The sequence below is a fragment of the Paralichthys olivaceus genome, chromosome 20 (assembly GCF_024713975.1).
Source record: "Paralichthys olivaceus isolate ysfri-2021 chromosome 20, ASM2471397v2, whole genome shotgun sequence".
NCBI classification, from domain to species: domain Eukaryota; kingdom Metazoa; phylum Chordata; class Actinopteri; order Pleuronectiformes; family Paralichthyidae; genus Paralichthys; species Paralichthys olivaceus.
The window spans coordinates 6,924,446-6,948,945 of NC_091112.1; the positions used below are offsets into that span (position 1 = coordinate 6,924,446).

At 39.0% G+C, this 24,500-nt stretch overlaps 4 protein-coding genes across 6 annotated transcripts; all 4 read left to right on the plus strand.

Moving 5' to 3' along the window:
• Positions 1-3,813: 3,813 nt before the first annotated feature.
• On the plus strand, positions 3,814-6,246 carry LOC109638805 (transcription termination factor 1, mitochondrial). The gene is made up of 2 exons (XM_020101942.2): positions 3,814-3,938; positions 4,723-6,246. The coding sequence occupies exons 1-2, from the start codon at positions 3,823-3,825 to the stop codon at positions 5,930-5,932; spliced, it is 1,326 nt and encodes a 441-aa protein (XP_019957501.2). The 5' UTR covers positions 3,814-3,822; the 3' UTR covers positions 5,933-6,246.
• A 158-nt stretch (positions 6,247-6,404) lies between these two features.
• On the plus strand, positions 6,405-11,613 carry dus3l (dihydrouridine synthase 3-like (S. cerevisiae)). Of its 2 annotated transcripts, none has more exons than XM_020101896.2 (16): positions 6,405-6,533; positions 7,097-7,196; positions 7,307-7,577; positions 7,663-8,017; positions 8,285-8,361; positions 8,451-8,546; positions 8,689-8,730; positions 8,906-9,058; positions 9,201-9,317; positions 9,682-9,747; positions 9,931-10,041; positions 10,133-10,229; positions 10,418-10,493; positions 10,576-10,764; positions 11,136-11,264; positions 11,372-11,613. In XM_020101896.2, the coding sequence occupies exons 1-16, from the start codon at positions 6,428-6,430 to the stop codon at positions 11,442-11,444; spliced, it is 2,058 nt and encodes a 685-aa protein (XP_019957455.2). In that variant the 5' UTR covers positions 6,405-6,427; the 3' UTR covers positions 11,445-11,613. The 2 variants fall into 2 exon arrangements, with proteins under 2 accessions (XP_019957455.2, XP_019957456.2); XM_020101897.2 differs by having other exon boundaries at positions 8,457-8,546.
• A 1,165-nt stretch (positions 11,614-12,778) lies between these two features.
• LOC109638799 (zona pellucida sperm-binding protein 4-like) lies at positions 12,779-16,449 on the plus strand. 2 transcript variants are annotated; one of them, XM_020101935.2, is made up of 12 exons: positions 12,779-12,994; positions 13,652-13,960; positions 14,029-14,138; positions 14,245-14,413; positions 14,527-14,649; positions 14,742-14,914; positions 15,291-15,388; positions 15,511-15,659; positions 15,744-15,921; positions 16,006-16,141; positions 16,237-16,311; positions 16,380-16,449. In XM_020101935.2, the coding sequence occupies exons 1-12, from the start codon at positions 12,847-12,849 to the stop codon at positions 16,386-16,388; spliced, it is 1,677 nt and encodes a 558-aa protein (XP_019957494.2). In that variant the 5' UTR covers positions 12,779-12,846; the 3' UTR covers positions 16,389-16,449. The 2 variants fall into 2 exon arrangements, with proteins under 2 accessions (XP_019957494.2, XP_069371871.1); XM_069515770.1 differs by having other exon boundaries at positions 16,259-16,311.
• A 1,191-nt stretch (positions 16,450-17,640) lies between these two features.
• LOC109638844 (cytosolic non-specific dipeptidase-like) lies at positions 17,641-24,407 on the plus strand. Its single transcript, XM_020102012.2, has 12 exons — positions 17,641-17,905; positions 18,607-18,687; positions 18,896-19,039; positions 19,230-19,392; positions 20,619-20,707; positions 21,450-21,650; positions 21,816-21,900; positions 22,036-22,196; positions 22,823-22,987; positions 23,337-23,478; positions 23,595-23,742; positions 24,203-24,407. The coding sequence occupies exons 2-12, from the start codon at positions 18,628-18,630 to the stop codon at positions 24,267-24,269; spliced, it is 1,425 nt and encodes a 474-aa protein (XP_019957571.1). The 5' UTR covers positions 17,641-17,905; positions 18,607-18,627; the 3' UTR covers positions 24,270-24,407.
• The last annotated feature ends 93 nt before the right edge of the window (positions 24,408-24,500 follow it).

The following is a 24,500-nucleotide window of genomic DNA, read 5'->3' on the forward strand; positions in this document are numbered from 1 at the left end:
TATCATATCATGCATAGTTATATATATTTCGTGAATTGAACATTCGACTATTTTGTGGAAACAAGTATATTTAAAATGTTGACATGTTCACCCCGCAGTTCTACAGTTTTGATTTGAGTTAGAAGTAAGTACTGAGCAGTAGCGGAAGATCAGATACTTTGCTTCGTACCACAAATAGCCTTCCTTAAATAAATGTACTGAAGTATCATCAGCTAAATGTGTCCTTAAAGTGTTAAAGCTCCATGAACTATATATATACTCAATCCCTTTGTAATAAATTATATTATTGATGCTGCAGGCAACCATGTGTAATCAGTATTTTACTGTTGTGGCTACTTTAGGTGCTGAGAAGTTGTTACACTCCTTCATATAGTCAGTTTAGCTCAGGGCTCCTCAGACTCAAGGCTAGACTCCTCCAAAGGGTCACAAGACAAATCTGATGGGTCATGTGATGATAAATGGGAGGAGGAAACAAAACAAAACAAAACTGATGCACAAATGTGTGTTCATGATGACACTTCTCAATTAGAAAGAAAAGATACCTAAATATTGGATAATCTCAATAAATGTTGTTAAGAATTATTCATACCAGTATCAACATATGTGAATGTAACACTTTTATATTATGTCTTGAATTGAATCGTGAGGAAGTCTGAATTCTGCTTAAAACCGCTGCACAGTTTCTATGGTAACCAGAGGAAAGGTTTCCAGAGTTGTTGAGACCACAAAGCATTTTCATTTTAAAATCTGTGTTTTTCTCTAATGAAAGCATCGGGCAACACTTATGTCTTGAGCTAATCTGTGTGTCATCTGTGTTTCACACTTTGGTGAAATTGAGTTCCTGAAGGAGGAAACATTTGAGCTACTTTGGATGCAGGGGACAGCAGGTAACATGAGAGACTGCAGGCATCAGTTTCTAGGACAGATGGAGGTGATAAAAGAAAAGCACAGCTGATATTTTACTCATAGATTCCACATGGAATTTTAGTCTAGAGTGAATTCACATACAATTAAAACAATATGTGATGATGCATTATCATGTTGTTGTAAACTGAGGGCTTGTGTTGTTTCTGCTCAGCAGACATTTCCAGCAAACAGTTTAAAAATTAGAGCTGAAAAACTAGACTGATACTCAGACGGAAGTTTCATCTTCACATCATTTATTCATTCTTTATGAATTATAATAGATGTGGGCAGTGATTCAGAGAGGAGACAGCTGGTGGCAGGATTTTAGAAAGGCCAATTTTGAGTTTTACATTTTAAAGTTACTTTTTATTTGCTTTAATTGTTTGTTTTGTCCACAGGAAAAATAGCATAAAACAAGGAGATCATCTGTTTATCATACTTAATTTATATAGAGTCCAAATTCCCTCTGCAGATGTTTTATTACAAAGAAAGTTTGAAACATCTTCCAGTTATTTTAATGTTTGCACATTTTCTTTCCCCTTGTAACCATGCAAACGTTGCCAAGAATCTAGAAAGTTATAAATTCCATTTGAGAGCAAACTCATGCAATGTGTCTGTATTTATAATTGAAGGTTAATTCTTTAAAGCTAATCAATCTTGCATTCATGATGTGCACGAATGATGTATATGAATATGTGTTTGTGTGTATATGTATATGATTAAGGTCAATAAAATACACATTGTACTCAAAATCTGATGTTTATATTTGCCATTTTATCAAATAATATACAAAATGTCTAAACAACTATAAATTAAAATGTTGTCATCTACCTCAGTACCTTTACCTTGTGGTTTGTATAAAATATGTAATATCATAAATTTCCCAAGTTCACAGAATGTTAAAGTGTCTATTCTGCTTCTTAAATTGTTGATTGGAAACGTACCATCAGCAGCAGCAGCAGCAGCAGGAGAGGACGCTCTGTGTCTTCGGCTGACGGGAGCTGAGCAGCTTATCGTCTGGCAGATCTTGAATTCCATCCATCTTCTTTTGGACATTCTCCCCTATATCCAGTCCCACCTGTGAACACAACGCTGTCTGCACGATGCACTGAGCATTTGAAAGTTTCTCTGCCTCTAAATTATTAATTTTCTGAAGGAGTACTATGTCAGCAGTTACCCGAGCAACTTTACCAAGTAGACCGCTAACAAATGGATTGGGACAGGATTCCATGTAATATTAAAAACACAACAACAGGAATGTACATGCCTCAAGTATAGTGCATACATTCACTGTACATCTCAGAGAGGGCAAGAAAACTAGTGCTCTGAAATAAGATTGGACTCAGACAACTAAAGAGAAATGCATTATTGATATTAAATATAATTATAAAGTACCAGTGTTTATGATGGGTTCATACTTGAGGGGCCGGATAAAGCTCATTCAGTTACACTACAGTCCATTGCAGAACGCTATAAATTTGCATTCAATAAAATAAAGATGAAACAGGATTTTATTTTCCATATTTGGATAGTGATAAAATATTTAGTTGGCTGTTGAAATTGTTGAAGCAGATATTTTAAGTCTGTGCAATTAGAAATAGCTCATAATCATCATATAGTCTCTTTTCTGTCTTTAGCTGTTAGGTGTGAAATGTATTTAACATAAATATGTTATTTGAAAGAATATAAAAGTGCATACTGTATAATGTTCATTCATTAGGTTTATTATGTGTTGGCATGGAAACAGCAGGAAGCCCCTCAACAGTGCGAAGACATAAAATGCATGAATGGCCCCTGATTCATTCCTGTTTATTAGTGTAGATCAAATTTGACTGGAACTTTCTATGTTGTTTCCTCCACTTTCCCCCTCCCAACATTTACCCTGCACCAAAAATCATTTAAGCGAGCTGCAGCAGCACAGGCCAGAACAGTTTCTGTCTTTCACATCAATACGCAAATACACAAATGAATGGAAAACAAAACACAAAACAAACTGTGACTCAGTTGAGCATGTCATAGAGGACGCTGCTTTGACTATCACACAACCCTTCAGTGTTACAGCAGTGTAGTGAAAGTGCATTTGCCTAAAGAAGATATCACTGTGCTGCATTAAAATATTCATAAGTGGTGGGACTCATCAGTAAAGAGAAGAAACGGGTCAGCAAGTTCCTCAGTGTCATGCTGTGAACCGCAACACATGGTAAATGGAGAATGTCAGACTCTTATATATCACATTCCTTCTCTTGTTCCTGCATATCCATCCATTATCTATTCCACCTAAGGGGCGCTGGAGCCATATTGTTTCTTGTTGCTATTATATTATTTGTCTGGGAATTTATGGGTTTTAACTCACAAAAAAAAACATTATCCTGAACCAGAACAACATCCGTGTGGACAAGGCCTTGAACATTTGTGAGATGGACTCACACCATACCACATCGTTACATGCAGCAAATGAGTGAAGTCATTTATCGGGGTCCTATGTTATCTAACATGCATATCATATGGCCTTGTGCATGCATAACATTCTGAAGTACATTATTTTGCTGCTGACGGGCAGTGACAAGCACTTCAGGAGGACTCAAGCCCCATCAGGTTTTAATTTACTTTTTTAATACCTAATATTTCAATTAGTCTATTAATTTGGCTAATCCAAAAACTAGGTTGGGGTTGTTTGGATTTAAAAGAATAGTAAAAAAGCAAGAGTTTGTAAAACTCTGTTTACAAATGGAGATTATAATGGCCAGTGTCAGTTCCTAGCAATCATCTTATTTCAAATAGTTTCTCAGCATATCATCAGTTATTGCTGCTTTGTCATCTCGTGTGTGAATCCAAGGACAGGCAGGAAACTTCAGGAAAACCTTTTGCTTCCATCTAGTGGTAAAAGTGAATTAAATTTCTCCTCCACACCGATAGATGGCGCTAATTGAAAAGGTTAACGTTGTGGCTTTGTTGAACGTTTCCGTGTTGCTCAGTGGAGTCTGTGTCTCCAGTGAAGTGAAACTCAGACTCCTTCAACAAACAGAAGGAAGGTTTGTACTCTTTTATTCAATGTCGTATATTAAGAGAGAGATGATAAAGTGATAATGAACTGTACGTGATAAAAACTGTAAGAGAGAAGGTGTCAGGTTGATCAATGGGTCAATATTAAACTGGATTTATTTGTGATAAATAACGAGTATGTCGGACCCTGTCAAGTTTTAATGGTTAAATGTGAACTTCATGCAGAACTTAAACTATTTATAAACCTACCAACAGAGATGTGTCCAACAGTTATTGTGCTGCAGGATATATGAACTTTATTCCCTGATACAGGCAGATTATTCATACTTTTCACCACCATCAAAACAGGTATAATCAAATAGAACTCATATTTATATCTAAAATAGAGAAGAGCAATATGGACTAAAATTAATTACATCGTTATATCAAAACATGCCAATGTTACTTTATGCATCTCGTTTATGTCTCACAGGATATGGAGAATAGATAGAAAGTATAATTGGTCTCTGAACTTTAAAGCATATAAAGAAACATTGATTTATACTATCAAACTGATGTAGTTGAAGTTACTAATAATATTATAATGCTAGGTGTAATTTTGGATGATGTATTCAAGGCCTGCAAAGAAGAAAACAGAATTAATTTAGAAAATGATAACCTGGAACTAGGATGGGTCCTGAGAAAATTTGTCTTAGAAGATGTATAGTGTATATATATGACATATAAATGGTACCATCAAAGACTTCATTAAAACCTGCATTGTTTATGACAAAGTTGTGTTTGTGGTAACTTGAGTTTTTTTGTTTCTTATAGCTCCACTGACACTGGCAGTGATGTGAAAGAGCAGCTGTCCTCTTTGAAAATGGCTGCATTACCTGGTGTGAGGGTTCTCCTCAACCTCCATCAATCCATGAGATTGCAGCACAGCCTGAGACTCATTAACGTACATCTGAGGTCAATGTGCCTTCCAGGGAAGGTTTGCACTGGTCCCACAAAAACAAATGAGTTCAAGCCGCCGTTGAACAAAGCAAATGAATCTCTGCTGGAGAATTTGAACCTCATGGGAGTTGATGTGAAAAAGGCTCGCGAGCGACAGCCTGGCGTGTTTCGTAAAGCCTTCACCAACGAGCAAGGCCTTGCTCAGTTTTTGCAAAGCAAAGGTGCCAGCCGCACAGTAATCGCAGGTATCGTATCCCGGTACCCCCGTGCTATCACTCGCTCAATCGAACACTTGGAACAGCGCTGGGATCTTTGGAGGAACATCTTTATGACTGATGCAGAAATTGTGACCATCCTGGATCGCTCACCTGAGTCATTCTTCCGCTCCAGTGATAATGGGAACCTGGAGAAGAACATACATTTTCTAATAACGCTGGGACTGAACACCAAAGACCTTCACCGGCTGCTGACCACAGCACCGCGAACATTCTCCAACAGTTTAGAGCTCAACATGCAGATGGTGGAGTTTCTGGAAGACGTCTGTGCAGAGCTGGGTGGGACGAATCCAGGGGAGTTTGTAAAAGCTGTCATATCCAGAAATCTTTACATTTTCATTCGAAGCATTAAGAGAGTCAAGACAAACATTGATAACCTGAAAGCATCTCTTAAGCTGAATGATGCAGAACTGCTGGCTCTTATACAAGGCTCTGGAGCGGAAATTCTGGATCTTTCAAATGAGTATCTGAAAAACAATTTTAGCAACCTTCAGCAGAAGATGGTGTCCCTCGGCTGTCGGAAAGCCGACATTAAAAACCTGATAATTACTTATCCGATGGTCCTGTACATTGGGTCGAGCACATTGAGCTCTAAAGTGGACTGTCTCCTGAAAGGGGGTATAACAATAAATCAGATAATTGAGAAGCCCAAGGTTTTGGAGTACAGCATACAGAACATCACAGGGCGACTGGAAGAGCTGAAGAAAGTGGAGTATGATTTCCAGAAGAAGGGCATCAACATCCTGGACTCTAGCCGAAAGCGGTTTCTTGCAAAGATAGTAAAATTATCTGGCTCACCTGAAATTTGAATATAATTGTGATAATGTTGGAAGATACTTTTACTTGAACTTCAGGATAGTCATGTTTTCTTGTCTGAAAAACCCCAAAGATATTTAATTTACAAACACATGATACAGGACAGAGCTAATTGACATAACTTTTTTAAAAAATACTTAAATGAACATATTGTGTATCACAACAGTTCCTTCATTTTATGCTGAATAATTAGTAAACTGACTGTAAAATTGTTCGTCTCTAATATCAAGTAGAGCAAATGAATCTACGTGTTGTAGAGCTGAGTTCATCTGAAGATGCCATTTTGAAATAAAAGCACAAGATCTGACTACATGTGTTATCCACATTTCCTATTAATGTGCTCATACAAACATTTCTAATGTGAGGTATTTTTTTATTTTAGAAATATTGATGTAGATGGTTCTATTCTAACTTTGATGACAGACAAACAAAAGTATAATATTCATAATAATCACTTCATCTGAAAACTGGGAATAAGCGCCACAGACATGTATAGGCGGAACCGTTGTTCGTTGCTAGTTCAGCACGGACGCCGCCTGACAGCTGCACAACACCATCCTCTCACGCTGCCGGATTGTTGCTGTGTGTCTCAGGGTGAGAAACCGAAGTGAAGTCGGTTTAATAAACTTCGTTCGTTGGGATTTTCAATGACGAGACTTTGAAACAGTCACAAACGGAATAAATCATTGTTCGCGGTGTTACACGCGTCACTAGTCCTCTGTTAGCTGTTAGCTTGGTAGCATGGTCGGGATTATTCAGTTGATGTTCGCAGAATATGTCACGGCAGCAGGTTTCTGTGTCATCCTTAGAAACAACACACAAGTACATCGGTTCATTTATATGGAAGTTGAAAGACGCACATCTAATTTCAAATCAGCTCTTAAATGAGTGACAGCTATATCTATCAGAAGAGAAGAGCAGGTTGCATAGTATTCTTATATTTGTGTATATGTGTGTGTGCTTTTAATTTCTTCTGATTCACATCTTTAATTTTGTGTGATATTGTTTCATTGCCCAGCCCTAATTGAAAGCCAACTGAGAATTGTGATTCTGATTATATGATACCTCCAGCGTTACCTGAGGATATGCAGCCTGGCTGTGTGAGACACGTTGGATCATCAGATGAATATTGTTGTCGTGCTGTGTTTTAAACTAAGGTGGTCAGCTGTTGAGGTCGGTGATGGAGAAGGCAGCCGAGGGCACCGCTGAGAAGGGGACAAATGTAGCTGTAAAGGGTGAAGCGGCCCTCAGACCCGAGTAAGTATCTTGCAAAATTGATCTGAGTCTTTATCGAAACAGAAAGAAGTATGTTACATGTCACCCTATGAGACAACAGAGTGATTATTGTCTTCTTCTTGTCATTGCAGATTCATAACAACCAAAGAAAAATTTCACGGCTATATAGACTCCGAGTGGCAGGGCACAAAAGGAGAAAAGGCCAGTGATAATGGTGCTGCGGGGGAGACAAAGGAGACGTGTGTGGACGAACCTGAAGCCAAAAAGTTTAAACCCGACCCAGAGGAAAGCACTAAGGAGGGGAAGCCTGACGGTAAACGCCTTCGAGGTCAAAATAAGTCGAGGCCACACAAGAAGCCGACCACCTATGATGAAAAGCGACTGTGTCTCTCAGTCATTAAGGTATGAAAGCGTTAACTGACTCTTCACAAACATGTACAATAACTCTGTCAGCTGATAGTTGCTGTCCCATTTTCTTCCCATTTAGGACGACAGGGATTGTCCTTTTGGAGACAAATGCCACTTTTACCATGACGTCGCAGAGTACCTGGCCTCTAAGCCGGCTGACATCGGGGAAAGCTGCTACCTCTATGATACATTTGGAAAATGTTCTTATGGTCTCTCATGTCGCTTCGCCAAGGCGCACACGACCCCTGACTTCCAAACTATGGAGAACACAGATCTAATCAAGGCTCACGAAGGCAGGAACCCGGTGAAGAACAGCCTGAGCAAAGACCTCCAGAATCGTCTGAGGAAGCGTTCGGTGCCTTTCAAAAAGTCGGCAGAGTACCTGAAAACACTTCCAAACAACGGGGACAAAAAAACACAACAGCGAGGGAATGGTAAGAGGATTGAAGTGGTTTTAAATTTACTGATATAGATTTGTACGTGTTTACAAGTATATCTTCTCCTCTGTAAGCATGAAGCTGGCAATTATATTATAGTCTGAGTCTTATAATGTGTCTTTTAAATGTTTGAAATTTTACTGACACTGACAGAGTGCAGCAATTGGCAGTGCAATGTCTCTAAAATAAGGCTTTGTATCCAAATAGACATATTTAACTTTTGAATGAATTTGGTTTTATAATTCAGTTCTTTCACACACTCAGGTGAAGCGTGTGCAACTAAAGTATCCACAGATCCAGCAGGAGGAGCGCAGCATGTCTCTACTGAAGCAGAAACACAGGTACAAAGTTGGAGTTCTCAGATGACAGATGTGGATGCAGATTGCTGTGTGGCATTATGTGAATAGTTTTCTGATTTCTTTGTGCCAAGCTGCAGTCCTGCCCAGATAAACAGCCTCCAGTGAAGACTGTCGGCCCACTGACTGATGTAGATATCATCAAGTTGCGCCCATGTGAAAAGAAACAGGTACATCTCAGCCAACTAGATATCCTCCAACACTTAATTAAAAGCCAATTCACACTGATAAATATTTGAGACATTACATTTATCAACTAGTTGTGTGGGTACATGGATAAGAAATGTGTGTGTTTGTGTTTATTTGTTGAAGGTGGACTTTCGAGACAAGCTCTACCTTGCTCCTCTAACAACTGTAAGTACGACCAGACTAAATTAATATTGAAATCTGTCTTAATATGTAAAATGATTCAAAACTGTGACATCTAACAGTAGAGTACTTTTTATGTATAAAATAAACCTTTACAATATTGAGAGAACAGGTTTTATCAATTCAGTGCCTATAATGATCCTTCCCCCTCTTTCCTCAGTGTGGAAATCTGCCTTTCCGTCGTGTGTGCAAGCGTTTTGGAGTAGACATCACCTGTGGGGAGATGGCCATGTGCACAAACCTGCTGCAAGGGCAGCAGTCCGAGTGGGCCCTGCTCAAGAGGCACGAAAGTGAAGATCTTTTTGGCGTCCAGGTGAAGTAATTGTGGAAAATCTTAAAAGTTGTGATTCTAAACACAGCTTGTTGATTTTAATAATGTCCACTTCTCAGTGAAAATAAGTTTTTGTGTAAGATTGAAAATTGCATCAGTGCTGAATATAAAAATGTGTCTCCAGGTGGAGGGCTGCTTCCCTGACACCATGACGAGGTGTGCGGAGCTCATCAACACCAACACTGATGTTGACTTTGTGGACATTAACTCTGGATGCCCTATCGATCTCGTCTACAAGAAGGTAAATCTTCATCAAGGAAGGTTTCCCTAATCAGGGAATGTACATTTTTGCAACTTTAGATACACATCGGGCCCAGTGTGAAAGATTTCCTGATCAATAGAACCAAACCTCTTTGGCATCCAGATTTTAGACAGATGGTTTAATATAGAATCATTCTTCAAATATGAATGCACTGTAACTTTTACTGGGGCACATAAGGGAGGCCAGTTAAGGTGATGTAAGATTATATGATAAGTATCAGCTCATTAGAATTTTTGTGTTTTACAGGGTGAAAAACAGACAGGAAAGCTGCATTTAAAGAGAAATATAAAACATCAATGTGACAGATGTCTTTGACAGATGTTTACTTGCTTTTCCTCATCAGGGCGGAGGCTGCGGCTTGATGACACGCACCAGAAAGTTTGAACAGATTATCAAAGGAATGAATTATGTAAGTATCTTCTTTACCTTTTATAAAACATTACATGAAGAAGGCCAGTTTGGCTTTGGTATACCTTACAAGAAAACTCTCAAAACAATGTGTTTGTTTAGCTTGGGTCACATAGACAGTGATTCTACAAAGTTTCTAATTTAAAGTTAAAGGCTGAATGAAAACATGTTTTTCTTCCTGCAGGTCCTCGATGTCCCTTTAACAGTCAAGATCCGCACTGGAGTTCAGGAGAAGAGCAACGTAGCACACAAACTCATCCCAGAGATGAAAGATTGGGGCGTCTCCATGATCACGGTCAGGGTTTAGACAGCAGTCATACCTACAAATGAATAAAATATGATTTTATAACAATAAAAAAATAATGATACTTGTCATTTCCTTACAGTTGCATGGCCGATCCAGAGAGCAGCGCTACACTAAATTAGCTGACTGGGACTATATCACCACCTGCTCCAAGCTGGCCAGTCCGGTCCCACTTTTTGGTATGTTGACACTGAATGCTGATGAGCGCAAAATGTTGAGACAAATACTGGGAAAGAACAACCCCCTCTACTGTACAAAAACAGTAATACACTGAGGAAGTTTCAAGTTTTTAAAGTCATTCACAGGCCATAAAAGAAAATTTGTTGGTGAAGAGGTGACCTAAAGGGACTTGATTTTATTGTACCAGGAAATGGAGACATTCTGTCCTATGAAGATGCCATGAAGGCGAAAGAGACTGGAGTTTCTGGAATTATGCTTGCAAGGTACATAATATAGATTAAATAATGGTAATACCTGACAATACAATATTACAGATCCCAGAAAGTTTGGATTTTGTCTTTTCAGGGGTGCTCTGATTAAGCCCTGGATCTTCACCGAGATAAAGGAGAGCAGACACTGGGACATCTCTTCCAGCGAGCGCCTGGACATCCTCAAGGATTTCACCAACTTCGGACTGGAGCACTGGGGCTCCGACACCCGGGGCGTGGAGAAGACCCGCACCTTTATGTTGGAGTGGCTCTCCTTCATGTGCAGGTGGGAACCATCATGCAGCTTGATATATTGTATTTCTTCGTCATAAACAAATGTTCATGACTGTGTTTCATATATATAATGTTTAGTCATCAAACTGTGGAAACATTTGATTGTTTCAAAATGTATTAACGAGTGATTTTTGTAATTTCACATTTCATGTTTAGTTTTTTTTATGGTGATATCATTTCATTTATAATCTGTAAGGAAGATAGATGGGATGTTTTTCTGTCACAGCTCTTTTTTTATTCTTATATTCTGTAACAACAATACTATCAAATATAATGTAGTTCTTCACATTGAATCTTCATTGAAAAGTGGACTGGAAAGAAATATTATAATAAAGTTTATTTTTCCGTCTTCATCACTCTCAGATATATTCCAGTGGGTCTGTTGGAGCGGGTGCCTCAGAAAATCAACGAGCGACCTCCGTACTACATGGGCAGAAACTACCTGGAGTCACTGATGGCCAGTCAAAACGCTGGGGACTGGATCAGGATAAGGTAAACAGGAAACTCATATTAAAAAATATTCAGCAAGCTGCATTAAGTCTAAAGAGATAATTGAATGCATTTTATCACTATAACTTTTTACCCTTTCTCTTCTCCAGTGAAATGCTCCTCGGTCCTGTCCCGAACAACTTCAACTTCCTGCCCAAACATAAAGCCAACTCCTACAAGTGATTTTCTTTATCTGACAATTAAAACATCCAGTTTTCTTTTGGTTTTTTTGAAAATACATTTTGTTTTAAATGATAAAAGACTATTGAATTGCTTGTTTCTTTGACCTGTAATGAGTACATGGATGTTTGTATACTTTCAATATATGCAATAAAGTCTCTGGCCAAACCAAGATATTTACATTTGTTTTTATTTTTAAACTGATAATATAGAAATTTTGAGATTTACAAAATGTTTTGTTGTGATGTAAAATTAAGATACTGGAATTAATGCAACACAGACCCTTGTACACAGAGTCATCAGTCTGCAAGGCTACATGTAAAGATAATGACATTATCTGTATGAAGCTTGTAATATTGTTCCTTTTATTTAAAGACATTCTACTTTGGGGGATTTTAGTAAGTGATTTTGACCAACATTGTCCACATTAATATTCTCATAATGATGGTGTATTTTACTGCTGGTAAATATCTTCTTTTTCTTTTTCTTTTTAAAGTTTCGTAATGTTTTTTTAATTAATGATTTGGAAATTTTATGAAAATGTAGAAAGTTACACTTTGGTATACTGTTCAAATTAAATTTCTTCAAAAATAGACACAGGCCACTTTGTTAGGTACACCTAATAATAAGATTATAATCTAAAGATCTAATGGAGTTATCACTTCTACCTTTACTAAGGTAATAATGTTCTTTTGATAGAGGTAATAATTAACCATATTTTTATGACTTAAGTTGTAGTTTGAAGTGGTGTTGATCTAGACCACATTACAATGAAAAGTGTTTCTACTCCTTTTGCACACAACATTTAGCAAAAATATTAAAAATCGGTTTAATGAAGCGCAATGCAACAACAATGACCGTGTAATCTAATTAACACCTGAGGAACGTTTTGATAAAACATGACCTGAAGCTTTGTAAAGGTAGAATATGTTGTAATGTTTCACTGGATTGCGTCAGATATTAAGGGTCAAACTCAAAGAATGAGAATGATTTATAACACAACAGCAGATAGACATCATTTAAAAGTGATGGCAAAAGTCCATAATAAAAGAAACTCGTATTTTTTTAAGGTTTAAAATTATGTCTAAAAATGAATTTGCGTATTTGTCTACAAAAACGAGTTCAGGCCACAGCGTGAAAGATAATAAATGATCACTTCATTTGTTGTATAAATATAAGTAATAATAAGAATTAAATAAACATTGAACTTCCTCCTCTTCTGTTTCCTCGCAGCTGATTGGTGGGTTTCACTGAACACATTGGTGCTTTAATTGGCCTCAGTTGACAATCAGCCACCAGGTGCAACCAATTGGGCCCGACTACTACTTGAACTGTGGCAAGACGCAGGCACGCAGCATCTTTATTCAGAGGGTCAGTGGCTGAGGTTGACCTTTCACTTGGATCCATGGCTGGGCTCAGGGTCGAGCTGCTGGTGGGGCTGGTTGGGCTTCTGCTGCTGTCGGTGCAGGGCTGGGAGCGGATCGACGACACGAAGCTCCTCAGTCTCTACGAGGCTGGGCGCTGGGCTGAAGCTCGTGGCTTTGCTTTGGAAGGTAAACTTTGAGGTCACTGACTCAGCTCTGCAATTATGTCTCCTCTGTCAGGATCAGGGAAATGGAGGAAAATCCATAAATCAAGAGCCTAAAGCGAGGACCTGTAGATACTTGAGTTAGTTCTTGAGCAAGGAATTTTAAATTAACTGTATTTTAGGTGGAAAGTTGAGACCTTAAAGCTTCAGTGTCAGAATTCTGTGGTAAATGTATATGTTTCTGCTGAATACCTGTTCCCTTACACACATGACAGAGAACCTGTGGTTGCCTTCAGGTCAATAAACTCAAAAGGGGTTTAGTTTTGACTATACTGGGGAAACACATGGTGGCCTCCATAGAAAGGACCTGCTCCAGATGTTAATCTAAAGTATATAAATATAAAGGGGCTGTTCTAGGGTACAGAAAAATACAAGTTGTACAATTGATTGTGTGTGTAATGTTTGGATTTCATTGATATTAGCACATAAGATAATTTAAGGCTTGTGCAGCTGTTAATGTTCAATTGATTTGATCAGTGCACCTGGGTGTGGAGCTCGCTCCGATCTCTCCAGGGAGAATTGGTTTTCAAACAAATGAATAAATCTCTAGCTGCACTGCCTGATAATTCTACATCAGGAAAAAAATTGATTTTCTTTAATTTAAATTTCTGTTACCCTCCAGATGACAGCACTGGCTATGAGGACAATGTAGAGCAAATTCCTGAAGATGAACTTCCTGAGGTTGAAGGTGCTGCCACCAGTAACATCGATGCTTTTGCCGACCATGGATTCCATGTGGAAGGTGACCATTCTGATTCAAGTCATTGGCCCAGCGGTACAAATGATCAAATCGAGGTGGAATTTGTGAAAGCCCCACCAAGGAGTTGGACCAGTAGTACCAGGGATTCTAATGGCCTAGATGTTGTCTGTACTGAAAATGGCTTCCAAATTACTCTGCAGACAGGGCAATTAAGTGAAGTTAAAGTTTTGGGTAAGTACTTTGATTTTTCTGTGTTATTTTGATGAATGGTTTCTACTTAACATCAAATTTCCCTCCAGGCTCAACCGACTTGTTGCCTGTCATGGATGCTCCAGAATCTTGTGGTTATGATGTGAACCCTCTTGGGAACACTTTGACTGTACCTTTTGGTGGATGCCATGTAAAACATGTAAGTTACTGAATAGAAATTGCCTTTACTTTTTCATGATATTCAGAACAGTGCTTGAGTTTTTTACCTAAAATTCAGAGTCTAATGCAAAATCTTTATAAACAAGTCCTTTCAGACGGACAGCTACAGCCTGCAGTTACTGTACATCAATGAGTTTGGTCAGACACAAGTTGCTGCAGCGACTTGTGAAGAAAGTCTGAAGTTTGGCCCTGGCCTGCGTCCTCGCTCTGTAGCCCAAACTAAGGAAAAGTGCAATAAGCCATCACCAGCACAAAGTGAGTGCAAATGGAAATGTAGCACAATATGATGATTGTGGCACAGAACGAATGGCACATTGTTTGTATATATTCGATAATCGCTTTTAAAATGTCTATTGCACTTGTATTAGATTGTGCAGTTCCTACGGGGGAGCGGGTGACTTGTGGCACGTCAGGAATCTCCTCCACAGATTGTGAAAAGATGGGCTGCTGTGTGGATTCTTCGACATCAGTTTGCTACTATCCACTGGATGGTAAGGTTTCTGTTCATCTGTTTTCTAAGAAATGTTGGTATTCCAGAAATGGTAACATGATTCTTCTGGTGAATTCTTTTTTCTCACTTTAGAGTGCACTGGGGATCAACACTTTGTGTTTGCCATTCGCTATGACTCTGCATCCATCCCTGTGGACACCACCAAGCTTGTTATTTCTGGAAATGCAGATTGCAAACCAGTTATTGTTAATGACAAGGTCGCTATCTTCAAGTTCAAAGTTGCAGAATGTGGTACCCGTGCCTATGTAAGTTTACCTAGTAACTCTTAAATATTGCTACTGCTGAAATGTAATTTGCTGCTTTTGTCTGTTTTTAAATTTAGTTGTCCAAAATGGCAATATTGCATTAACACAACTTGCCCAGCACACCGCTTGTAGCAAGAAGTGGTTGACTAATATTGCATCTATATTTTAATTTGTGTGCCACTTGTAGTTTCTCAATTCACTTGATGTGGAACAAATCCTAGCACTTTCTACTTGTAATCTCTCAACTGCTGCAGGTCTCAAATATAAAATTAAATTTAATGGTTATGGCTACATGTCACTTTAAAAATGCTGGCAGTACATTATACATGGCTGGGAGATCTAAAGCCCACCTGAGGACAATTACTTCTCTCTACAGGAAGTGGGTGAGACAAAGATCTACTTGGCTGAGGTGCAAACAGTTGTCCAAGCTCTGAACCTAAAGTATGGTGTAATTACAAGAAGTGACCCACTCAGGTTAGTGGGCTACAGAGCACATAACTATGTTGAACAATTCTACAGTAATTTACTATGTTGAACAATTCTACAGTAATTTACTATGTCTTAATTTGCCAATCTCAAACCCCTTGTCTTTACAGATTCATGGTTGAGTGCCGCTACAGCAAAGATGGTAATGCTCAGCAGTCACTGGCCAGCGTTGGCTACATGGTCAAGACCCCATCGTCCGGGTTACCATCCTCAGTCATCGCCACTGGCTTGTATGCTGCTCAGTTGAGAATTGCTACAGGTCTGGTATTCATTCATTACAAAAACCAATGCTGTTATCTATTGAGCTGGAATAAAAGTTTGCTTGTCTGTATAATCCTAACAGATAGTACATACTCAAGTTACTTGCCCACTTACCATCAACCCTTACGACTGCTCCTTGGCAAACCGGTGTATCTTGAACTGCGTCTGAGGTCTCCCAAACCAGACGCCGTAATTCTCGTCAACTACTGCCTAGCTTACCCTCGCTCTGCAAAGAATGCACTTGTGCTTGTTTATGAAGGGTAAGTATGACCAAGCCCACTGCATTTGCATCAAAGTATCCTTACCCTCTGTCCACCTATATATAACTTGTTTGCCTCCTGTAGCTGTGCCAACCCTTATGACACCAACGTGTCCATCCTTAAAGTCAGTGATCTTCCCAAAAACCGCAACCAGAGGCGCTTCATGGTCACTGCCTTCCAGTTCATGGATCAAAAGACAAACAAGTACCTTGATGAAGAAGTGAGTGGAGTACTCTGAGCCAACACTGACTGTCTACTGAAATGTCAAAGTTAGGGCAACAGTATAAGAAGTGTCAATGCTGTTTTCTCCTGCAGATTTATTTCATGTGCTCTACGGAAATTTGTTGGCCATTAGAAAAGACATGTGAAGAGCGGTGCTTTGATGGAAAGGTGAGTCTTGGTCTTGCACATTTGTCATTTCTATTGAATGTTGTCTAAACATGTTCTTTTGCTTCTAGGCACCATAGGGATTTCCTGGAACACCTACTGAGATGAACTGAAACAATAAATGCAACATTTTATACTATAGTAACTGTTGTGCTTTTATTTTTATATTGTAGCTATAAACAATGTTATATAGACTTTGCTTGCTTTTAATATAATCAGTTAGAGGCTGTGAGCTTGAAATCTTAAAGGGTCTTCTACATAATGCTGGATTGGTGTATTGAAAGGTTTGGTGGCATAAATAACTAGTTCACATTCACAAACTGTTTTGTGACATCGAGTGGGGGGGGTCTTTGTCAAACTTACCGAATGGTATGTCACTGAAATACTCAACACAACATGCCAATAAACAAATGACATGTTTTGGGAGTGCAGCTTTGACTGTGCATAGAGATGGATGATGTGTCTACATCCTCTATCAAGAACTGAGAAATGTTATAGCCAGTGCCATCTTGCACTGCACACTTGAAGTCAGTCTGTGAAGTAGTAATGTGGGAATGGAGCAGCTGTGGCAAGGTACCACCTATACATGTGCTGGCACAATGTCAGGCTGTCAACTGCCAATCATCACATTTCAACCAGTTCTTTATAACTGAGCAAACTCATAATTGCCAGAAAAATTAACTTTTGAACATGAGTCAGTGTGCTCACCACCTAAAATGAAAGGTTTGGCCTGCATTACCCCAGCCAGTCACAAGATGGGGCTCGAGATGTTTTGGCTTCACTTAAAACATGTTGACAATCTGAAGATACGGACTGCTACATTCTGAACTTCCCCTCCAGAATCATCCTTTATATGAAAACTGAAGGCTTCCACAGGTTCTTTTTCATGTTTGGAAGTGGAGGGTGAGGGGTGTTCAGCTGCAACATGTAACTTCAACACCAGATATCACAAAATTCTACACACTGAACCTTTAAATGAATATTTTGTAAGTATTTCAATATTTTCAGTAGTTTGTTTTTTTAGTAAATCTGCTTTTGTTGGTGGAGAAATTAGCCACAATCATTGCTGTATTTATTTCCCTTCATTGCTTTTTCTTGAAAACAAATTTCCCAAATGTTTTAATTAACAAAATGTGCTTAAATCTTTATTGTGAATCCTGAAATAATTCAGTAAAGATGCAGGTGGAGAATAAATGTTTTCAGTGACTAAATTCCAGAAAAGGAAACTTGTTTTTGTCCATTTCAACTCTTTGTCTTAAAATGTGTGAGTGAGTTTCTGGAGCTTTGGAGAGATCAGGGTGCCTCAATGAATGAATGAATCATTTCTGGTCCACAGTTTACTTCTTGAATAAACAGCTGAGGTAACTGAGGAGGATGGGGTTCTGGACCAGTCTATTCTCTGGACAGTCTATTCTCTGGACCTGTCTGTGACGAAGCATTTGCAGCTTACCCATAATGCCCTGCGCCATGATTACGTGTTAGCCATGGGGGAGTGTTGTGAACCAATAAAGAAACCATAGACTGTAGAAACACTTTCTATCCACAGGAGCTGTCAGGCGAGGACTCACTTCAGCTGCCCGGTGACCAACAACACGAAGTAAGTCCAGACAATCATGTGGTTTGTTTCCGTGTGCCTTTCAGAAATTAGCAGGAGTAGCTAGCTAGCTAGCTGGCTCAGCCCCAGTATAACGCTGTTGCATTGCAATGATTCAGGTGAATATTCATTCAGCTCAAAAGCTCCAGTATCTCAATGCATAATATACACAAGTAAAAAAGTTGCAAATATTCTATATTATTCTATTGAACGTGCGCTGATAAACAAAGATCAGATTCTGTGCTCATAATGAATTAAGCCTATATTACTAAGACGTTCCTGTTTCTGGGAGTTTCTGGTTGTATAACCTTTGTGATAGTTTAGTAAATTCCTCAAATTCTAGACTATAGAAAGTGAAACTAACCAAGGTAATGGTGCACTAAAGTTCAAACATTTGAATTTGATGTAACTTGACACCAATTCTTTGATGTAACTTGACATCAATTCTATCTGCTGTTGATTAAAAACTACAAGATGCACAAAATAGCTGGCCAGTCAGCTGGGCACTGTTGCAAAATCACATCAACACCACTTCCTGATATGGAACTTGCACTTCTGCCCCTCTCACCACTTACAATGCGTGCAGGACAGAGGAGAAATACAGCCTTGGTCAGCATTTAGCAGGATGGTGTGTTCTTTGTCTGATAAAACAGCGCAGGGTTGAAAGTAGACTCTCACACCCTCTCTGCCTGTTGAACCCTCAGCTCTTCCTGTCGTTGGCAAAGATGGCTCATCTCAAAACGCTTTTCAAGTATGTGGACGAACACCAGGATCTGTATGTGCAGGTAAGCTTATTCTGATTTAACATAATAGTTTAATACAAGATTACGGTCAGATGTGTTGCTGTTACAGTGAATTAATCATTGGACTGCTAAGAAATCTCTCTCTTAAAGGTTTAGTGTGGATAATTTAGTGACATCTAGTGGTGAAGTTGCATGTAGCAGCTGAATCTTTACCCAAACCTTACAATTATGTGATTTTTTTATTTCCTAGCGTCTTGCTGATTGGGTAGCAGTCCAGAGTGTGTCTGCTTGGCCAGAGAAGCGTGGCGAGATCAAGAAGATGATGGAAATGGCAGCCAAGGACATCGAGAGACTAGGGGGCACAGTGGAGATGGTGGACATTGGCAAACAGCAGGTGAATGTGTGCCGTTGTGTTTGTATGTTAGAATTTTTCTGGAAAAACCCAGTGAGAAATGGACAACTTTTTCATGCTACTTTTAAAACAGGATCCAAACAGTGTGCCTAATTTAACAAAATGCATTCTCTATAAAAAACTTTAACCACTCCATAACTGTGGCTATATATTATACATTCTGTTCATGCAGCTTCCTTCTGGAGAGGAGATCCCCCTGCCTCCTATCGTCCTGGGGCATTTGGGGTCAGACCCTGGTAAGAAGACTGTGTGTATCTACGGCCACCTCGATGTCCAGCCAGCCAGTATTGATGACGGCTGGGATACAGAGCCTTTTACTCTGGTGGAGAAAGATGGTGAGATCATAATCTTATCAGCTGAGTTTTGGGAACATTTTTGAAGGTTGCAAGATGTTTCCGTAAGAGGATTGACTCAACAGGTCACACGTCCATGTAGTGATTACACAACTGCTAACTGCATTTATCAAAAAATAAATAAACGGCAGGTATGTCCTGTAGACAAGCAAGGAGGACAGTTAAGTAAAAATAGTTTAAAGGATTACTTCCTCTTATCACCTCCGTTCTTGTGATCATATCACTGTTAACATATTTCCAAAGTCCATCCCAGAGCCATATTCTTAATCATGTCTTATCTGCAGTACTCACAGATCGAGTTGAACCCGTGCTGTTGTTTTTAAGGAGAATCAGTAATAGGCTCAGCTTTCCAGAGGGCAAAGGGCTTAAGTCAGACACTGAATGTAGTAAATATATTACACAATTATGGATGTTAATTAGTGTTTTTGTGTATAGTTATATTCCATTTTTATTATTTAAGCATAACTGAAGACACTATTCTCAATTGCCACCTATGCATTGTAAAACTATACACTGTAATATGAATGCTTCACTGGAATAATTTTAAGCTAGGCGGTGTGTTTATCGAATTCTAAAACAACACAAAATGAATTAACTCTGTGCTGTTTCCTAAAAACCCTGTGATCCAGTGTATTGTGTCTCCCTTTTCACTTTTTCCATCCATACTGATACTTTATCAAATCACGTACATTTAAAGTTAATTTCCAATATATATTGAGACAATTGTCCAAAACCTTCCTACCTTTTGCTTGCTGGATTTTTCTGTTCAACTATTATTAGTACGCAAATGTTCTTGTGTATTATCTGGTGACAGTCAGCTGACGGAAAGCAACACATCAAATTCCTCTTGTCTGCTTCCTGTCTGTTTAACTGGTTTCTTCTTTTTTTACTCACATCATGTGACACTTTCTATTTCTTCTAATCTTGCTCTGACTTGCACAATGTGGAAGCGGTCTGCAACTTTGTGTAATAATGGATTGTTAGTTTTTAGCTTTTTTCCCTCTTTCATTTTGTCTTAGAATAGTCAGATGGCAGCAGAGAAAGTAAAAACATGTTAAATCAAGTGTTTATCTCAGACTCAGCTCTACAGGATCAGTCTAAATTTGATCTGAACTGACCTGAACTGGGTTTGGCACAGGGAACATTGAGACTAAGAGTAATAATCACAAGAAAACTCTTTTAACTAAAACATCATTTTGTCTTTACAGGTAAGCTCTTTGGAAGAGGTTCCACTGACGACAAGGGTCCGGTGTTGGCCTGGTTTAACTGCATTGAGGCCTACCAGAAGATCCAGCAGGTAGATACAAGCTTAAACATTTAGATCACACATTAATTTATGGTCATATGGTCGGATGAAGAGATATTAAAGGAAAGGAGATAGCACATTGCAATTTTGCAGAAATGAATTATCTCAGTGATAAAGTACAGAACTGATTTAATAATTACTTGTTGATCACGTCTGACCCTTCATCAGGAAAATGGTCAAAGGCCTCTGGATGAAATCGTGAATGGTGTTGCACATCTTATCCAACCAACACTTAATGATTAAACCAAGTCATGTCACCTGAATCTTTTTCATCACATTTACTCATCCCTGAAACTGCAATTGACAAGTGACATTGGTTTTATCAAGAAGAAAATTACACAGGTTATACTTAACTTTCACTCAGCAGCTCCAGTCAACAAATCCACTATCTATTCTATGATCAAAAGTTATTATGATTTTATTGCACTGTTTCAACAATGGAAAGTGAGGCACACAAATTCAACAGCTTTTACAATTAATAACATAAGAGACACCATCAACAGCTTAGTTTAACGAACTATTCTTCATCAGATGGTATAAATGACATCATGATGATATTATAATGAACTGTAATCATTATTACAATGTAAATAAAGGTTGCATTGTTTGACTGACAGGATATGCATCACAATCGGATGCTTTTCATCATTGTTGTGCACTGCGATGTCTGATGATGTAAAGAGAAATTTAAACAGTTAATTTGATCTCCCCCTTATCTTGCTTCATTTTCCAGGAGCTTCCCATCAACATCAAGTTCTGCTTCGAGGGGATGGAAGAATCTGGATCCGAGGGCCTGGATGAGCTAGTGTTATCTCGAAAAGACACTTTCTTAAAAGACGTGGACTACGTCTGCATCTCTGACAACTACTGGCTGGGCAAAACCAAACCCTGCATCACCTATGGTCTCAGAGGAATCTGCTACTTCTTCATGGAGGTGGAGTCAGATTGATACGATGGAGGCGATGTTTTAATTTAGAACAATCCTTTAAATTGTGATCCTACAAAATTCAATGATGCAGCATAACACCAGTGATTCTGAATTCTGTGAAATTGTGTTTTGATGCAACACATCGTTAACATTTTATTCTTATTGTTCAAGGTGGAGTGCTGTGAGAAGGACCTGCACTCAGGGGTGTTTGGCGGCTCTGTTCATGAGGCTATGACCGACCTCATCGCACTTATGGGCAAGTGGAGCTGATTATTGAACCATAACCTCATTGTCTCATTTGAATGCAATTTTAGAATTAAACTCAGAACATAAACTTATGCTTCTCTGAACTGTAGCAGTTTTAATCTCGTGTTTGTCACATGTTGAACAGGCTCCCTGGTTAACGTGAAGGGACACATTTTGGTTCCTGGGATAAACGACGACGTTGCCCCTCTGACAGAAGACGAGAAAAAGCTGTATGAGAAAATTGATTTTGACTTGGGCGAGTACTGCAAAGATGTTGGAGTTGAACAACTGCTGCATGAAACAAAGGCAAGGAAATGATTCCTTCTCTGTACATCAGTCAAAGTAAAAACAAACACTGCTGCACTTCTCTGTGGCCATTTTCCTTATACTGCTGTGATCCAGGTTGCAGGTGATATTGCAAGTCATAGAAACTGACAAACTATGACTACGTCACTGCTACCTGGATGATCAGTGTCAAATTCAAACACATATTTTTAGCTCATTAGCTATGACTGGACAACAGCTAATGTTCACATTCAACTACGTTGAGTGGAATGTAAGTAAAATGGACTGGATATAATTAAGCTAGCAATCTAACATTAAATGACATGTCTTCCTACCAAACCTGTGTAGCATTGGTTGAATGCTAACACTAGCTATTGTCTTATCGTAGCTAATGAGGCTATCAAATATGTTGTTTATCCTTGACACGTGGTCCCATGTCCCCCCAGATATTAAATATTCGTTCTCTAGTTGGTGATCAGTTGAGGAGGGGAGAAACGAAACGTGTGTCCAATTCCTTGGGTTTATATATGACTTGCAATCTGGATCACAGTAGTATAACAGTGACGTGTGAGATGTTAAAGGAAAATGGCTGCTGTGTTAATATGGTCAATGCAAAGGTGTATTAATCTTAATCTTTTTTCCTGTAGGAGAAAATCCTAATGCACCGCTGGAGGTTCCCATCTCTCTCTCTTCATGGTATCGAGGGGGCTTTCTCTGAAGCAGGTGCCAAGACTGTGATCCCCCGCAAAGTCACTGGCAAGTTTTCCATCCGACTCGTCCCCGACATGGACCCCAAAGTTGTGGAGAAGCAGGTAGACCCTGAAATAGAATGGCAGTGTCAAACAGTAACTCTCATTATGTAGTTTTCATGTGATTACAACCATGGTTGTGGTGTGAAAAATATCAGTCCCCGTGTGTGAAATTTAAAAGTTGATGACTTCACCATCTGCTTGAGTCCCTGGTTGTGTATCACACAGATAACTTGCTTGGTTTCACTGTTCACAGAATCTTGTCTACAACTAAAATTGTGCAAGTAAAGCAGATCCATGGAGCAGCATAAATTGTTAATGTTGCTCTTGTTTGGCCTTTTGATTAAACATATGTATGTATGCATGTGGTGGTCCTTTGGTTTCACTGATATTCTTCCTTTTTATTTTCAAGGTTAAAGACTATCTGAAGAAGAAATTTGATGAAATGGGATCCCCGAACAAACTCAATGTATATATGGGCCATGGAGCCAGGGCCTGGGTCTCTGACTTCAACCACCCGCACTACATGGCTGGTCGAAAAGCCATGAAGACAGGTACAAAGACTGAGTAACCGGAACTTTTGATGCAAGTTCTTGCTGCCCAGGAATGATTTTCACTTCATATGGATTACTATTCTAACCTTCATCTCATCCTCCTTGCTGTGCCGTAGTCTTTGGTGTGGAGCCTGACCTGACCCGTGAGGGTGGAAGCATCCCCGTCACCCTGACCTTCCAGGAAGCCACAGGGCGTAATGTCATGCTGCTTCCTGTTGGATCCTCCGATGATGGCGCTCACTCCCAGAATGAGAAGCTCAACAGGTATATCACAGCCCAGATAGCATACGGATGTGGGCCACTTCAGGCAATGATGCAGTACTTCTGGATTTCTTGTTGCAGTATGAAAGTATAAAAGCTTTAGGTGGCCCACTTGTTAAATCACAAATGTCCCAAAAGGAAAGTTGGTCACTGAAATATGCATCGCAATGAACAAACAAGCAAACACTAAAAATTATATCTGTGTGATAATGTCATGTTGACAGAGTTTTTTGACTAAATGCACATTAATATATTTGACAAAATGTCACATCTCTCTAACTAAGAAAAGAGGGATAATTTGCTCAAAATAAATAGTATTATTCAGACCAAAGAAAACATTATGTAAGGTGTGTTTTTAATAAGTTGTTGTTATGGTGTTCCACCCAAGTTAGAAAGAAAAATGTGTCTGTTCTGTTATCCACTGTCTAAACAAGCTCATCACTATTTTATATTTCAATTTCAGATCCAACTACATTCAGGGAACCAAGATGCTGGGTGCATACTTCCACGAGGTCTCTCAGCTGGAATGAAACAATGTCTTAACATGAAAAATGTAAAAGAATATCCATCCTCACTATCAGAGCTGTAATCCTTTGAGGTAGAATTTACCTTCCACAATATACGTTTTGTACACGCTGCTTCCTCATAATAAAAGTGTTTCTTTGTAACTGTCTTGTTTCTTTATCACCTCAATAGATTTTTTCCTTAAATGCATAACCTCAATTATAACATCATAACATCTGAATCTTGTTTAGTGTGTG

What these genes read in the sequence shown, in the direction of transcription:
- LOC109638805 (XM_020101942.2), top strand. Translation starts at nt 3,823, where the DNA reads ATGGCGCTAATTGAAAAGGTTAACGTTGTGGCTTTGTTGAACGTTTCC. An exon ending in CTTCAACAAACAGAAGGAAG is followed by an intron (nt 3,939 to 4,722) that starts GTTTGTACTCTT and finishes TGTTTCTTATAG; the next exon opens with CTCCACTGACACTGGCAGTG.
- dus3l (XM_020101896.2), top strand. Translation starts at nt 6,428, where the DNA reads ATGTATAGGCGGAACCGTTGTTCGTTGCTAGTTCAGCACGGACGCCGC. An exon ending in TCGATCTCGTCTACAAGAAG is followed by an intron (nt 9,318 to 9,681) that starts GTAAATCTTCAT and finishes TTTCCTCATCAG; the next exon opens with GGCGGAGGCTGCGGCTTGAT. An exon ending in GGGGACTGGATCAGGATAAG is followed by an intron (nt 11,265 to 11,371) that starts GTAAACAGGAAA and finishes TCTCTTCTCCAG; the next exon opens with TGAAATGCTCCTCGGTCCTG.
- LOC109638799 (XM_020101935.2), top strand. Translation starts at nt 12,847, where the DNA reads ATGGCTGGGCTCAGGGTCGAGCTGCTGGTGGGGCTGGTTGGGCTTCTG. An exon ending in TCGTGGCTTTGCTTTGGAAG is followed by an intron (nt 12,995 to 13,651) that starts GTAAACTTTGAG and finishes GTTACCCTCCAG; the next exon opens with ATGACAGCACTGGCTATGAG. An exon ending in ACAAGAAGTGACCCACTCAG is followed by an intron (nt 15,389 to 15,510) that starts GTTAGTGGGCTA and finishes TTGTCTTTACAG; the next exon opens with ATTCATGGTTGAGTGCCGCT.
- LOC109638844 (XM_020102012.2), top strand. Translation starts at nt 18,628, where the DNA reads ATGGCTCATCTCAAAACGCTTTTCAAGTATGTGGACGAACACCAGGAT. An exon ending in ACCAGGATCTGTATGTGCAG is followed by an intron (nt 18,688 to 18,895) that starts GTAAGCTTATTC and finishes TTTATTTCCTAG; the next exon opens with CGTCTTGCTGATTGGGTAGC. An exon ending in CAGAATGAGAAGCTCAACAG is followed by an intron (nt 23,743 to 24,202) that starts GTATATCACAGC and finishes TTTCAATTTCAG; the next exon opens with ATCCAACTACATTCAGGGAA.